The following is a 17874-nucleotide window of genomic DNA, read 5'->3' as shown; positions in this document are numbered from 1 at the left end:
CTCATTGCTGTGAAGAAACTGGCAGAAAAACAAGTTTAGGGAAAGAAACATTGATTTTGGCTCGGTTTGAGAGTATGTTTCTTCATGCCCAGAAGAGCATTGCTGCAGGAATTGAGGCAGCTGATCACATTTTGTCTGTGGTCAGGAAGCACAGAGACAAGTATTGCTACTCAGTACCCTTTCTTCTGGTCATTCAGATAGGGACTAGACCCCAAGTGCTGTCCCTAGGATAGTTCTTCCCATATCACTTAAACGAATCTAGAAAGACCCATCACAGTCGTGTCTAGTGGTTTGTTTCCAAAGTATTTCTAAATCCCATCAAGCTGGTAACCAAGGCCAACCACCAGAACCAACAGAATCATTTGCATACTGCCTGGGACGAAATTAGCTTTTAATAAATGGTAGCCATCCCCAGCTCCGAAAAAAAGAACCAAAAATAAATAAATAAATAAATAAATAAATGGTAGCCATTATGGAAAGATTTTTTTACAAAACCATGTTACATGGTCCACTAAGTTTGGAGATGAAAAATGGAAACAAAGTGGCATCAAATGTCTTGGTGCAAAGACGGATCGCTATAAATGCCAGGCAGAGTCAGAGCTAAAGCACAGATCTCCAAATACAGTATTCTCCTCACTATACCAATTTGGCTCTGGAAAGTCTTTGAAGAAGCCAGTTCATTTTCTTGAATCCAAGCCCAGGCTTTTACATGTGGCAGCAACTTAATATATAAGTGATGAACCAAGTGACTGAATAAAGGCCTTTGTAACGACAGTTCCTTAAGAGAGGCAGTGTTCACTTCGGGACTTAAAGAACAAAAGGGTAAGGATAGAATCCAGAGGTAAAGTGATTACCCAGCAGGTACAAGGGTACCTGAATTCCATCGCCAAAACCAGGACAGTAACAATAACAACAAAAGCAAAAAGCCTGAGACTGGGGCCAGGAAATGGCACAGGAGGAAGACTTCTAAGCAGGAATGAGCATTTGCGCTTGAATCCTTATTAACCCCCGTAAAAATACATTACCATAGCAATATGGGAGACTTGATGGCCACCAATCAAACTGCAGATTCAATAAAAGATGTTGTCTCAATATAGCAGAGTTATTGAGCAAGACACTGTGTATTCCTTTGACCTCCATGTATAGGCATGACTGTGCATACACATGAGTATGAACACACACACACACACACACACACACCCTCACATATAACACAAAGATGTAGACATGAATAAAAATAAAGTTTGAATTTTCAAAAGACAGGCCAAGATGAAAAATATTCAGTTACATAATTGAGCTAAATAAAAATTCTGAAAAGTTAAAAATATGTTCCTGGGAAGAAGTCTTACATTCTGGCCAGAGAGCTGAACATTGGAGTAGGGACTATGGGGAAGAGACAAGAGAAAGCAAGACTTCGGTTTTTGTGTATTTTGCATAAAGCACCTGGACTTTTAATCACATCACGAGGTCATGCTGAAGAGGATTTTATTCATTTAAGATTTATAGCCTGACTACTTCCACAAACATTGGATACGGGCTGGAGATGAAGAGACTAGTTAGAAGATAATGATTTTTAAAGATGAAATAAATCGTAGGCCATCTAAATGAGAAAAAGTCGACCTAGTTAGGATGTAGTTAGGTAGATGATAGCATGTTTACTTTCAATTTGGTGTGTACCTTCTGAAGAAATAAAAAGAGAAACCTTTGGGTTTGTTGAAAAGCAGCAATTTTCCCTATAGAGTAGCCCCATTTCCCACCTGCTACTTAAGCTGTGTTGATCTTGAGCTGCTCAAATAAAACATATTCAATGTGGTAAAAAGAGAATGGCTATACGCTTAGACTCGTAAGATAAAGAGGAACTCTGGTATTTTTTTACTTAGCCATCTGTAAAGGAATTAAGTAATAACAAAATAAAGGTCTTTCAATAATGATGATAAAACATGTTCTATGTATCTTAACATTTAGTTACATTAATTAATTGGCATACAGTATAAAGAAATGATCACGAAATAGATATCTAATGTGCCTATTAGACTTATAACAGCTGTCAGGCATCCAAAGAAACCTTCACATTAACATGGTTGTTTTTCTAATATAAGAATAGGTTCTCATTGCTACACATGTAGAAACTGTATAAGCACGTAAGAGAAACAACAGTGATCTTAAGATGTATGGATAATCACGGGTACTTATACAGCTACTCATAGAGTTCTTTTTCTTAAGCTCAGCAATACATATACATACATATTAAATGAAACAGTCTCGAAACCAATTTGACTCAGTACTTGTTATGTCAATTCTAAAATGCACCAATACTGAACATATATTCTCATGCTGTCCAAAGTGAAAGTTAGGGACTCTTTGTTTGCATGAGAGTTGCATTTGATTCTGTTGTGAAACTTGTACTCTTGATCAATCAGGAAACACCCCCAGTCAAACAGGTCTCCTTTAGCCAAAACTTGTGATGTTGAGGTGCTGATAAGAAGGACTTTTTTTTAAAAAGACAAGAACTTGGATTTTTGGTCATAGTCCTATGCCATATGACATGGAACAGATTTTTAGCCAGAAAAAAAAATTTCGGGTCAAGTTTCACCAGCTAAGTAGCCTTTTTGTAAATGGATATCCCTGTGGCCTCATAGAAAGACTAATGAGAATACCATCCACTCTCAGTTATCCATGCTAATAAGAGATAGAAAGACATGATGAATTGAAATTTCATGGCATATCTCCTGTTCTCATCTTAACCAATAGTGTCAAACTTCTGTGTCAACCGTCTTTCAGCTATCGCCCCTGTCTTCCTAGTGCATTTGATTACCTACTAGTAGAGGACCAAATTAGACACAAACCAAATAAAAAAGGATAATAATATCTGTACAATATTTTTCGTGGGTATAATGTTTTGTGTGTGTAGGGTGGGCACATACACGTGTGTGTGTGTGTGTGTGTGTGTGTGTGTGTGTGTGTGTGTGTGTGTGTGTGTGTGTGTGTTTGACTTAGTTTGGGGCAAATGATCCAGCAAATGTGATTGAGATATTTAATTCCTGGATGAGGAAATAAGCCATAACCATGGAATGAAGAATTTGACTTCTTTCTAGATTTCCTTTCTCACTGTTTTTCACAACTGAAAATGAGGTCTTAAAGCCCTGAGGGAATAGGACAGAAACTTCGACTCTAAAATCTCATGCCAAGGAACTAAGACACAAGTTATGTAACTACTGAATGTTGCCTTTCCTATATTGTGCTTCAACTTTGATAAATGAACAGAGGAAAATAGTTTTGTTTTCCTTTCCCCCCTCACTGTTCTAGGAGCTTTTTAAAGAAATTAATAATTAAAAAGGAATTTGTTTACTTGGTATGTCCACTCCACATAACTCAAAGCAACGATTCATTTCTCCCTTTCACTGACCGTATGTGTTATAGCAGAATAAATATTATTGCAATGCTGACATAGGGATGTGTCTACAGTAAGAGCTGCTCTCAAAAACAGTTCATGGGAATGTCTTCTTGGTTTTGGACTAGTGATAGAGCTATTGACCCTTTGACCTAATCTTGGGAGAAGTGGAGAGCACTGATGACACAGAGTTATGTCTCCCTGGCTGTTTACATTCTGTATTATTCCTATTAACAGGGGTTAGTAACGTAGCAGGAATTTCTACTTCTAATTAAGGCCAGCTGAGCTATTTCAAAAGTAGCTATAATGATGCAGGTTGAAGGTCCATTTCCTATGGTAGTTGACTTCCTTTGGGACTCTCAGATACCAGTAGTTAGCAGTAAGTCATACGTTCTCCAGCTGATGTCTTTCAGATATTGCCACTGGATTGCTATACTTTTTCTTCTTCATATCTCCCAGAGATTAGTGTAACATCTTCATTTCAGCAAAATCAACTCATTGGTGCTTCATGTCCAAGAAGATATACTGGGATTTTAGGTGTGGTTGATTATGCATTGTAGCTCATTAAATTCTTTCCTAGAACGTTTTAAAATCCAAGCTTATAAGCATATGTTGAAATTAATTTACCTTAGTTTGTGAAAATTGATAATTGCTCAGTGTGCACATAAAGAGGTATTGTTTATAATTGTGAAAAATCCTAGATTTTGAGTGATGTTAAAAGATTTCTTCTTTAAAATTGGTTATTTTTATTTACATTTCAAATGTTATCCCCTTCTGGTTTCCCCTCCGAAAACCCAATGTTCCATCCCCTCCCCCTGCCTCCATGAGGGTGCTCCCTGTCCCACCCACCCACTCCCATCCCACCGCCCTATCATTTCCCTACTCTGGGACATCCAGCCTTCACAGGACTCAGAGCTTCCCCTCCTATTAATGCCAGACAAGGCCAGTGACTCTTATGTTTAATTTTACTATATTATTGAAAAATATCAATGTCAATGATTGCTGGGACTTCATTTAATAGCACCAATGTTACTGTTTAATTCCTTGCCTGCCCCTGGTCCCAGTCTTTTGCATCAGTAAGAATCTCATTGGCATAATAAACTAAATATATCACTGATCTAAAACCAATATAAGTGATGTAATACCTTATATTTGCATTAGGATTGTTTTTTTTTATCAGCAGTGGTGTTTTGAGTAAGGTTTTTGCAGTCCTAAATAATTCAGTTTGGAAGACAGTGTGATAGTACCATGGCTTCCATGAGATGTGAGCATATGGGGTTTAAGTAAAGGAAAGGGAACTTTAATTTTGGGTACATTCTTTTTTCCTAACAAGATTACTTTAGCTCGAGAGAGCTGTTCTAAACTTTGTTTTGTTGCCAATACAGATGCAGAAGTTCAAATTGATGGGGAGGGGAACAGCCATATAGAAGGGGAGGGGGAGGGGTTGGGGGTATGTTTGCCTGGAAACAGGGAAAGGGAATAACAATTGAAATGTAAATAAGAAATACCCAATTGAATAAAGATGGAGAAAAAGAAAAGAAGTTCAAATTGAAGCATTGGCCATCTACATATTTTTAAATGTTGCCTCTTTACATTTATTTCTTTTACTTGTGTTGTGGCATAAATGAAAGTCAGACTCCCACTCACAGGAGCCTCCATCATGTGCGTCGTGGAATTGATCTCTGGTCCTCAGGCTTGGCAGGGGGTGCCTTTCCTCACTAAGCCATCTCACTGGCCCATTTTGAATATAAGAATTTTTAATGTCTAAATGCATTGGGAACTCACATTTGTATAGCTTATTTTATTTTAGTGACTGTTTAATCTTTCAAAGGTCTTAATTTTCCATTGTCCCATTCTTTGATCAAGTAAGACAGAGATAAATCACCCAAACATGCAGACCACAGCTGGTAGCAAAAATTCCTCTAACTCGTTATTTTATATTTTTGGTTGTGAGCCTAGCCTTTAAAGGCTGAGCCATCTCTCCAGCCCCTAACTCATTATTTTAAACAGGTAGATCTGATATCAACCATACAGCACACTAATCCACCTGAGAGAAGAATAAAATACATGTATACAGGGTCAGTTTTTATGTAAACAATGGATTTACACTTAAAAATAGCTTCCAAGTGCTTTTAATTCAAATAATGTAGCCCCAGATACATATTGCTATGCAAAACTAATAATGCTACTTGACGGTGTCATGTTCATGAGTTTGTTTTCAAGTATGTCAGTTATTTCTGAAAGACTGAAGTAAGTTTTATATGTAGAATGCAAATCATTTGATTGTCACTGAGAATATAAATTTACTGTCAAAATAGTCATTTTCTTGTCACCCACAAAAAGGTAGGGAAAGGTGTTTCATTTAGATATAGGTATTGTGGAATTCATGATCTTTCTTCAATAGTTAAAGAATGTGAGATTATTGAAATATTTCTAAGTTGTATATGTATAAGGAAGTTATATTTCTAGACTCACCTGAAAACCACATATATTATGCCTAAAAACTATTTTGTTTGGTTTCCTGTGTCCTTTCAGGGAAAGCATGGTCCTCAATACACATTCTTACTCAGGAAATATACTTTAATGTTCATTGTGAGGGAAATGGCAATATCATACAATTGGAAACAAGAAATGATTACTGAAAATTTAAACAAAATATTGGCTTCATTATTTCCTATAGAGTTTTGGCTGTTTGAAGCTGTTAGGCTATCACAAACTGTTGATAGGGACAAAGGTTAGTATAACTTTTCTGGGAGAAAGTATGGCAATATATGTCAAGAATTTAAAAATAGGCAAGACTTTTGACCCAAGAACTCTGCTTCTTAGAAATTATATTCAGAAAACAACCAGTGTAGGAAGGTTTGTCATAAAACTTTTAAAAATAGAAATGGCAGCTTTGTAATTGGTCAAGTAGGGAACTGGTTAATGTTAAGGTTAAACTATATCTTGATAAAGATTATTGTTCCTAGGCACAGAGTATGGGAGAACATTTAATGTCATAGCAATATTCTCATCATCGGGTGTCAATTTTGTAAAAGAATTTCTATCTACATGATATCTGGATTAAATAATGAGTTTCTAGCTTCCTTCCGGGTATGCAAAGGCTTTAAAGTTCTCAATCCCGTTGTCTTAGAGTATACTTGACTGAACTGAGAGTTAATGATTCCTCTTAGATTCAGTAAGATTGGAGATGGACTGAAAAGAATATAGATGGAGGGGAATAATCACAAGAATTTCCATTTAGAAAATTTCAAACTTCGAAGATTAAGGTATAAAAATCAATTATTTTCCTATATGCTGGCAAAGAACAATAGGAATTTGAACTAAATATGTGTATTACTACATATCAACACACTTAAAAATAATATATATATATGTATATATATAATCAACAGTGCATTTAATACAAATTGTAAGACTTAGACGATATAAATAAAAAACCAAAATAACTAATTGGAGAAGTAGTCCATGATACTTGGTTGAAAAATTAAAGATTGTTAGTATTGGCTTTTCACAATTTAATCTGTAGGTCAATAGCATTCAAAATCAGAATAAATTTTTTTGTGAGTCAAGTTTGTATGAAAAAGTAAAAGATATAAAAGAGCAAAAAATAAGTACCGAGAAACAATGATGTCATGGAACGGATATTACGTGATTCAAGACCTATTGTATAAGCTGGAACAATGAAGACTGTGACGCTAGTCAAAGGAAAAATAAATAGATCAATAGAACACAACAGGAAGCCCAGAAATAGACATGTGCAAACACTGTCAGGAAACTTTCAACAAAGAAGGAAAGTTGTAAATGAAATGGGAGATAGTCTTTTCAATAGATAGTGCTTGAACAACTGACCTCATACATCCTGAGTAAATAAGTTAATTAGTTGAGCCATGGATCTAACATACTTCACAATACCCTTGGAGTGCATCAGTGAGCAAAGTCTAGGTAACAATGTAGCTTTGGCAATGACATTTTGAATAAAACATCAAAAGCACAATTCATGAAATAACTGATAAACTAGACTGTTAATGTTAAAAAGAAATCCCTTTACTTCTCTAAAAGACATAAGGTCAACAAATACTATACTCTAAAGTTGAAACCACCATTCTTAGGCGAGCACACTGGTTAACTGTACCACACACTTCAGGTTGACGTTACATGGTGTCTGTATGCTATTGTTCCATAAGAAAACACAGGAGTACCCCCTAACTCACTCCTTGATTACCCTACTTATGTCACACCCAAACTAGTCAAAGACATTGCAAATAGAAAATAGTAAACCGGTATCTCCCATGAGTATATGTGCGAGAAACCTTAAAATTTTTAGTTAATTGAGGAACTGGAAAAATGAATCAGTGGGAAAAAAAAAAAGAAAAGAAAAGAAAAAAAACTTTTGCTGCTTTTGCAGAGTACCGGAGTTTGGTTCCCAGCACATCCATGGTGTGCCATAGAACTATTTGTAATTCCAGGTCCACGGGACGTGGCAATCTCTTTTGACCTCTCCTGGTATCTGTACCCTTGCGTGCGTACGTGCGTGTGTACACATACATACTTTAATAAAAATAATATTTCATTAATAAATTGAATTTAATGATATATGAAAAGAATTATACCATAGTCAGGTGGGATTTATTGCAGGTATGTAAATATGTTCCAACATTAAAAAAGTCCATTAAGGTAGTCTAGTATATCAACAAGCTGAAGAAAATAAACACATAGTATTATCAAAAGATGCCAAATGAAGGCGATGCATAAATAACAACATAACAAATTACATGCAGGATCTTTATGAGGGAAACAAAAAACACTAATTAAATGAGTGAGCTAAACAGAAATATATTTTGTGCTTATGAATAGAAAAACACATAGTTGACAGATGACCTCACTTGAAAGTTTACATGAAAGGTAAAATGCCCTGAATAATTTAACAGGATTGAAGGAAGAGAAGACAATAGTAGCAGAGTTCTGACCCCACACATTTTCAAGGCTGTTGTGCCTTTACAGCGCATTTCTAGTCATATATGTAGCAAATTCTAAAAGTCAACAAGAACAGGAACAATCCATGGGCAAAATACCCAAAAGACAGTTCACTAAGAAAGATATGCTGGTGGCAGATGAAGAAAGGCTCACATTACATGACAGAAAAAAGCAGCAATGTGGGTGCTGGAGAGATGGCTCAGTGAATAAAAGCACTGGCTGCTCTTCCAGAGGTCCAGAGTTCAATTCCCAGCAACCACAAGGTGCCTGACAGCTATCTGAAATGGGATCCGATGCCCTCTTCTGGTGTGTCTGAAGACAGCTGCAGTGTACTCACATCCATCAAATAAATCTTAAATTAAAAAGAAAACACACAAAATAAATGATCGTGACCGAGAACGGTGTCTCAGGCCCTCAATACAAGCACTTGGGAGGCAGAGGCATGCAGATCTGTTTGAGTTCAAGGCTAGCATGGTCTACATAGAATTACAAGCTACACAGAAATACATACGTAGAATCTCTTTGAAGTAACATGTTATATTGATGTTTATAAAGATACTGCTGTACACTTATTAGAATCTCCAAACTTTGAGAATAACAAGTGTTTTTTGGGATATGGAACAACAGAAACTTTCTCACTGCTGCGTGGGGCATATTAGCTTTGTTTCAGTTGCTATGATTAGACACCATGACCAAAAGCAACTTGGAGCAGAGTTTACGTCATGTTACAGATTATAGTCCTTCAAGAAAGGAAGTCAGGAAGGAAAAGCAGGGCAGCAATCTTGTAAAATCTCAGATCAGTTACATCCTTTTTTATTAGAAGATAGATTAATAGGGCACAATCACAATCAAATCAAAGCAAAACCAAACTTCAACCATCTACAAAGTTCACTTGACTTGTAAGTCCCACTAACCATCCTGTGGGCTCCAAAGGCCCTAAGAAGCTCTTCTTCTCCAGTTCTGCCATATGTAGCTCACATAATTCGCCTCATAGGATCAGACTGGCCCTAGGTCCCGGTTGTTACTGCCTTTGGCAGTTGTCCGTTGTACTGACACCTTGCTAGAATCCTCACTGCGACTGAGGCACCTTCTTCAATAGTCTCTCCAAACGTCTCTACTGGGCCTCTGTCCCTGCCATACGGTGTCAGACCTCAGCTGCTTCCCATGACCCCATTTATGAGTTCAAAACCAGCATTTCCTATGTGACATTACCGACACTCGCTGCCAGCAGGAGATGCAGACTTGGCCTCCCTGTACAAAAGTTTCTCTGTGCTGACCTAGAAAAAAAATCCTGTCAGAAGATATCACCTCAATGACGCGGGTTTTTTCTTAATCACAGCTGATTTCTCAGCCCCAGCTAGCCAGTATCAATTGTTCTGGTTAAGCAAAGGCTGTCCTTCAGTGGAGGGTCTCTACGTCACAGCTGGTTCCAGCTGACCAGAACTGCAGATTCCTAATTCAAAATGGTACAGAAAACATAGTCCTGATCGTCTCTGCTTCATCCTGAAACTTCACAAGCCAGACCTCCATCTTCTGCAGTTCATTCCACATCCTTATCATCCAAGCTCCCATTAAGCTTTGAACACTCGAGGGCCTTTCCAGCCCCAAGCTCCAAAATCTTTCATAATTCTATGCAAACCAACATAGTTCTGTCACAGCAACAGCCCAGAATCCTCATACGAATTTCTGTCTTAGTCAGGTTTCTGTTGTGGTGATTAGGACCATGGTCAACGCTCTTTGCTCTTCTCTTCTCTGCTCTCTTCCCCTCTTCCTCTTTGTCCCTTCTCTCCCCCATTCTCCTCCCCCTCCTTCCACGTGCTCATGGCCAGCCTTTACTTCTCCCCCCTTCTACTCTTCTTCTCTCATTAAACCTTTCCACGTGGAACGATGAAAAAAAAAAAGACCATGGTCAAAGGCAACCTGGGGAAGAAAGGATTTTTTTTTGTGCTTCCAGGTAACAATTCCTTGCTGAGCAAACAATTCCTTACTAGCTCAACCAGGACAAGGACCTGGAGGCAGGAACTCATAGAGGCCATGAAGGAATGCTGCTTGTTGGCTTGCTTCCCCCAACTTGTTCTGCTTACTGCCTTACACCTCAAGGATCACCTGGCCACAGTGTGCTGAGCACTTCCCCATCAATCACCAGTCAAGAAAAGGCCCACAGCTCTGCCTACAGACCAATTTGATAGGGAGAGTTTCTCAACTGAGGTTCCCTTTTTTCAGTCGATGAGCTTATGTCAAGTTGACAGAAACCCTAACCACCACACGGTGGGCATGCAAAAAATGGGAAAGGAAATTTAGGAGAAAATTTACCAATTCCTTTCAAAGCTAAACATAACCTTACCATCTGCCCCAGAAACTGTTTTGTTACTAATACTTAAATGAGGTGGAAACTTATGCCCATACCAAGACCTGTATACAAGTTCTGTGGAATCTTTCTTTACAATTTCTAAAAAATAAAGTAGCCAACTTTTCCCTTAGCAAGGGAATAGTTGAACAAGTTTAAGTGTAGCTATATAATGTATTTTTGATATTTGAGATATATGATAATAAAATAAGTGAACGACTAATAATACCATGAGATACGGAAACCTTAAATGCATATAGCCAAATGAATGACGCTAACTTTAAAAGGCCACATATCTGATGTTACCAACACTGTGGCATTCTAGAAAAGGTAAAAGTATAGAGCGAGGAAAGTGTCCAATGGAAAACAGAGCAGAGGAGACTTTCAGGACAGCAAAGCGTATCTATTTGTTATTGCAATGGTGTATATATAGCATCCGGTTGTAAAAACACATGGAACTACGAGTTACAAAGAGTGGACCCTAATGCAGATCATGTACATATACTTTGGTTAATATTAGCAACTCGACATTGGTTCATCAAAGAAAATGAATCACATTGAGACAAGATATTAATAATATGGGCAAATGAAAATGTAGGTGAAAAGTATTTGTACCTTTTGCAAATTATTTTTAATACTAAAACTGCTCTAACATATAAAAACACATTTTAAAAACAAAAGTTTGGAGTGACATTACCTGAATGTGGAAAGTGTTTAATTTTTGGTTGAAAGATTTTATGTGATTTTTTTTTCCTTTCTGTTGTTTTTATTAGTTTTTTTTTACAAATACACAATTTTCATATGATGAAATACCCCCTCTTTTAGAACAATTTTTTTATCTTTATTAACTTGAGTATTTCTTATTTACATTTCGATTGCTATTCCCCTTCCCCGTTTCCGGGCCAACATCCCCCTAACCCCTCCCCCTCCCCTTCTATATTGGTGTTCCCCTCCCCATCCTCCCCCCATTACCACCCTCCCCCCAACAATCACGCAGAACAATTTTTATACATGCATTTTGTCCCATAGAAAACACCATAATCAAGGTATAAACTGGCTCCGTCACCTCAAACACTTCATGTTTGCCTTTTTATTGTTCTTTACTATAATTTCTTCTTTTTTCCTTTTTTTGAAAATAGATTCTTTTAAATCTATTTTTATTTATTTCTTTTATATGACTGCTCTATCTGCATGTACACCTGCATGTCAGAAGAGGGCATCAGATCCCATTACAGATGGTTGTGAGCCACCATGTGGTTGCTGAGATTTGAACTCAGGACCTCTGGAAGAGCAGCCAGTGCTCTTAACCACTGAGCCATCTCTCCAGCCAATGAAAATAGATGTTTTTATCATCATCATCCAGATTATAGTTCCCTCTCCCTGTGCTCCTTTCTGTTCCCCCTTACCTCCTCTCCCGTCTTGATCCACACACTTTCTTTCTTACACCTACATCGTGTAGGGAACTGCCTAAGCTTTCCCATCAGTTCCAGAACTTCAGGTTCCACATTAAGGTCTTTGATTAAGGTCACTCATTTTGTGCAGGTTGATAGATACAGGTCTAATTTTGTTGTCCTGAATGTGGACCACCAGATTTCCCAGAATCATGTGTTGAAGATAGCTTTTCTCCAGTGTGTTTTTGACATCTTTGCTATGGCCTATTCTTGAGATCATATCTTCTCCTCCTCTAATTATTCCTCTTCATTTGTACCTACCCATCTTGAGACAGGGTCTTGCTATGTGGCCTACATTGGCCTTAAAGCTGCAGCATGCCCCACCCACACCCCCACTGCCTTAGCCTCTCAGTTACTGGGATTAAAGGTATGATCCACCTGCCTGCTTTCTTACTTCATCTTTGTATGTTATTAGAAATGGCAAAAGTCTAAATATTGCACATGAGTACTTAAATCATTCTATAGTATTTGTTGCATTTGTTTCAAACACTATCGTTTCTTCATCGAATTGACTTTTGTTTAATCTGTGTAAGTATTCTGTTAGTTTGTTTATCTAACCTTGAGCTGATCCTATAATATCTACTGAAAACTATAACATCTTTCTTTTTCAAAACTATTTTGGTTCTTCCACTTTCTTCTACTTTCAATGAAAATGCATTATTAGACTTACATCTTTTAAAAATAAAATATTATGCTAATACATATATCTTTTTCTCTGAGACAAGGTTTTACTATATAGCTCATGCTAGCCTAAAATTTACTATGTAGACCATATTGGACTTGAACTGCTAGGGATCCACCTGCCTCTGCATGGAATCTCTTATCCACTTTGGAGAGAACTGTTATTTTAAAATTTCTTTATCTTCCAACCTACACATACTATAAATGTGTAAACTCCCTTACAGCAATACATTATAGCTTTCTTGGTTCAAACTTTGCATATGTTTTGCTAGATGTGTACATCCAAAGGCACATATTTGGAAGGAACTATTGTAAATACTATATGTACTAATTGTAGTTCATCTGCTTTCATATTGTTTTGAGATAGGGTGCAGACTGGAAGGAAAATCTTTAAGGAATGATCTGCCATACTCAGTCGTACTTCAATTTCTCCTTGTTTATTACAGAATATATAAATATGGTTGGTCTTGAACCCAAAAGTCTTGCTAAATTCTCTTACCATTCAGAATAACATTTTAATAGATTGGTGAGTTTTCTTTTGAGAAAACAATGATACTTTGTAAATGTTTTACTTTTTGCTTTGTGATACATAAAACTTTTTGGACCTGCTTCCCCAGGATAACATTAGAAAAATCAGACATCATCATATAATTCTCAGTAATAGTGGAAAAAGTTCAGTCCTTTGCCATGAAGGGAGGGTAATGTCAGCCGCATTTTTGTTCTTGTTTTTGTTCTTAGATGCTTTGTATTAGGTTGATGAAGTTTTCTTCCCAGTTTGCTAAGTTTCAGCCATGGCTGAACGTAGCATTTTGTCAGACTCAGGTTATATATCTATTGAAAAATGATATATGCACCCCCATTTGTAAACGTAGTGAATTACATTGATTGAACTGTGAATGAGGAGTGATCTTTCAATTTTCAACAAAAATACCAGTTGCTCATAAAATATTATCCTTTTAACATCTTGTGAGACTTAATTTAGACCAGAATAACTTGCAGGTGGATTAGTATTGTAGGTCATATGATTCATAACTGAGTATTATTGATGATTATGTTTTTCCTCTGATAGCACACATAATACCTTCCAGTACCATGAACACTAGTCAGTTGTGATGATTCTTATAGTTAGGCATCTGCTTGATTTTTCTATGTTGGATTTCATAGGTGTGTGGTGCCTTCAGCAACAAGGCCTTACTATCAAATTGTGGTGAGCAACCCATAGCCTTGGCAATAAATAGCCTATGATGTTTGCAAGGGTTTATGGTTCTCCATTGACTAACAAATCAACAAGTTATAACCTATTCCTGGTGTTGGAGCCTTTACTTGTTAGTATAAGATGTCTAGTTGTGGCATTGTCTCCCATTATTAGTTGTCTCTCCCCATAGTCCCACTTTCAAACTGCCCTCCCACCCCCTCCCCATAATAGTCCTTCTAGTCTATTCTAGTTTCTCCATAATTTCTTTTATATCACCATATTTTATTTTCCTTTCTTCAGAAGATCCCCTACCACCACAAGTTCCCTTACTCATCACAAAATCTCTTTGGTTAGTCTAAATAAAACACACACACATTCACACACATGCACGTACACACTCATGCGAGCGCGCGTGCGCGCACACACACACACACACACACAGCGTAAATGCTAACTTCCACATATAAGAGAAAATGTGCTATTGGCTATTTTATGTATCTACATTTCAAGTGTTATCCCTTTCCCGGTTTTCCTCTGAAACCCCCTATCCCATCCCCTTCCCTGCTTCTATTAAGGTGCTCTGACTCCCACTCACCACCCTGGCATTCCCTTACACTGGGGCATTGAGCTTTCGCAGGACCAAGGTCCTCTCCTCCTATTGATGCCACACAATGCCATCCTCTGCTACATATGTGGCTGGAGCCATGGGTTGCTCCAATGTGTACTCATTGGTTGATGGTTTAGTCCCTGGGAGCTCTGGTGGGGTTGGTTGGTATTGTTGTTCTTATGGGGTTGCAAGCCCCTTCAGCTCCTTCAGTTCTTTCTCTAACTCCTCCAATGGGAACCCAGTTCTCATTTGAACAATGGTTAGCTGTGAGCGTCTGCCTCTGTATATGTCATACTCTGGCAGAGCCTCTCAGGATCATTTTTCTTAACAGCTGAATAATTTTCCATTGTGTAAATGTACCACATTTTTATTTTCTATTCATTAGCTGATGGGCATCCAGGGTGTATTCAATTTATGACTATTATGAATAGAGAAACAATGTACATGGGTGAGCATCTCTGTAATGAGATATGGAATTCTTTGGGTACATATGCCCAAGAATGGTATACCTGGATCTTGTGGTATTTGCTTTCATTTCTTGACCAGTGGATATGGAGTCATGTGTGAATTGAATATAAAGAATAAATGTCTACTTTTTAAATAACCAATACAGCTAAAACATAACAAATAACATGAAATATGCTCAAACATCCTACAGTATAATGAAAATTCCAACTATAACAAGTTTTCGGGGCTAGAGAGTTGACTCGGTGGTTAAGAACACTTGCTGCTCTTCCAAAAGACCCAGACTCAGTTCAGAATCCCAACATGGCTGAACACAAACATCTATGTTCCAGTTCCAGGAGATTCAATGCCCTCTTCTGGCTTCCGTGGGCATTGACATGCATATAGTAAACAGACATACATATAACCAAAACACTCATACACATAAAATAAAACCAAATATGTCTATATTTTTAACATTTGCTTAAAATTAAATATATTTACTATACATGCATGGATATTTTGCCTGCATGTATGCCTGTGCACCACATCTGTGCTGGTTGTCTGCAGAGGCCAGAAAAGGACGGCAGATTGCCTGGAACTTGCATTATGCATGTTTTTGAGCTGCCACATTGATGCTGTGAATTGAATCCAGGTTCTCCGGAAGAATAGGAATCTTAACTTTTCAGGTATATCTCCAGCCCTGTGAAAATATTCCAACAAAAAGAAGTGTATGATTGGAGCTAATGAAGATTGTTTATTCTCAAGAAAATTTGTACGCTAAATGAAAGCAAAGTTTTCATTGTCTTACCTTTGGAAAGGAAGTATGTCCTTTTCAGAAACCAAAAGGCTGGTGATAGGTTTTCTTATATTGCTATTATAACAGAGCTGCAAGTAAGATTGAGAATTCCACTGTCAGATCAGCCTGGGTTTGGATATCATCTCAGCTGTTGCTAGTTCTATGTTTCTTGACTTCCTTTTTTCATAAAATAAGATCGATAGTCATATTTCCTGTATGAGTTTTTGTAAAGATACAGGAAACAAAATACATAAAACATTGAGCCAGGAGTAGGTGCTCTACAAATGCAATGACTCATCCCTTGATGTATAAAGGGCAATGGATAGAACCCATGATTGTCTTTGAATGTTGTGACTTGGCCTCTATTTTCTAACACTGTGTTCTCCTCCCCCTGTAACAGACTCAGAGACATATTGCATGTTTCAAGACAAGAAGTATAGAGTGGGTGAGAAATGGCATCCCTACCTGGAACCGTATGGACTGGTTTACTGTGTGAACTGCATCTGCTCAGAGGTACAATGCTTATGGCCCAAGATTTCTGTCTTCATTCCTTAGCACTTGGGGAGCTTATCAATGTTTATTTGGCAGAAAGCAAGGTTATTACAGTCATAAGAAATATTGGTAAGCACCCAGGTATCATGGTGTGTGAGGTACATGTAGGAGAAACAGTAGTATTTGATTCTTGGCTAGAGAGCAAATTTAAGATTCACATTCAAGAAGGGGACACAGGATGGAGGCCAGATTGCAAAGACTATCTCTCTGTTAAGGTTTGGTTTGTTTTTCTTAAACTCTGTAAATATGTACTATAAATAAATTTCTGTGGGCTTTTAAGCTAATTATATAGGACATAATAGGAGAAAGTAGAAGGGTCAGATAGTAGGAAAATTGATCTGCCTTTTAGATGATGGTAGAAGCAACCCCAGTTGTGGCAAAAATAACGTTTCCAAACATGTTTAGTTTTCTTAATGAAAGCAGCAGCATTAGGCCGATTGTGAAGGAAAGCCTCATCATAATCTTTAAGAACTGACAATTCTGAATGCATAGAATGAACTCGTTTCTTACGATCCAGGGTAAAGACTGCATGGAATTCCTTTTCTGTGCCTAGCCAGAGTCACTGAAGCTTGATCTTTTTGCCATTTGAACAGACCTTTGGGCTTTCCAAATTTTACCTTGTATAAAGCAGCTCTCAGCCATTATAATAGCAGGAGGTATTCAGGGTTTGTGGAGTTAACTTTGTGGGAGACTAGTTTTCAGACTCTAAAGCAGGCCATCTATGGTTCATGACGTGTTGGGTAATTTACCTATAACCTCTCCGAGATCCCTTCAGTTTCCTCTTTCAAACAGGATAGCGTGGTGTGGGGCAGCATGCCTGTGGATCTCAACACTCAGAAGGCTGAGTCAGGAGGATCACTGAGTTTGAGTCCACCTGTTTCAAAACAAGACAGAATGATACTACCTATTTCATATATTGTACTAAGGATTAAACTCATTAATTTATCTAAAAGAGTATAGGAGTAATCACTGTTAATATGTACTACATACAGTTATCAGTGTTCTTATTAATCTCTACAATGTAGAAGCAAATTCAGTATACAACATTAAAGATTGGATTTTCTTCTCAATCAGGAACTATGCTTTTCTGATGTGCTTCTGAGAGCTCATCTGCAGATGCTACTACCTGGCCCTGAGGAGTATGGTGCATTAAGACTCTCTCTACTATTTTCAAATGCAGTAACATAAAACTTTATTCTAAAATACACATGAGAAGGAAGAATTGTAGTAAGGTGATTCCAGTCTGGATAAAGGAAGCCTGCCTCTTTAAATGGCTAGGGCTTGTATTAAATAGAGAATCTGGGGGCTGATTAACTGCCTGGTATGGCATTATTTTGTCAGATTCTTGACTCAGTACATTGGAGATGGACAGCTAGCCCTTGGGGGCCAAGGCTTTGAAGTCCACAAGGCAGTGAAAATGTTAACATGAT

General features: G+C 37.6%; 1 protein-coding gene across 2 annotated transcripts in view; it reads left to right on the top strand.

The window, feature by feature from the left end:
• Chrdl1 (chordin like 1) overlaps positions 1 to 17874 on the top strand; it is a 100355-nt gene that overhangs the window by 8580 nt on the left and 73901 nt on the right. For both annotated transcript variants that reach the window (XM_032890224.1, XM_032890225.1), the window contains exon 3: positions 16293 to 16405. In XM_032890224.1, the coding sequence (XP_032746115.1) occupies positions 16293 to 16405 (113 nt within the window). The remainder of the gene's footprint in view (positions 1 to 16292; positions 16406 to 17874) is intronic.

The sequence above is a fragment of the Rattus rattus genome, chromosome X, assembly GCF_011064425.1.
Source record: "Rattus rattus isolate New Zealand chromosome X, Rrattus_CSIRO_v1, whole genome shotgun sequence".
NCBI classification, from domain to species: Eukaryota; Metazoa; Chordata; class Mammalia; order Rodentia; family Muridae; genus Rattus; species Rattus rattus.
The sequence above is the reverse complement of the archived record's forward strand: the minus strand, read 5'-3'. Positions and strand labels throughout refer to the sequence as shown.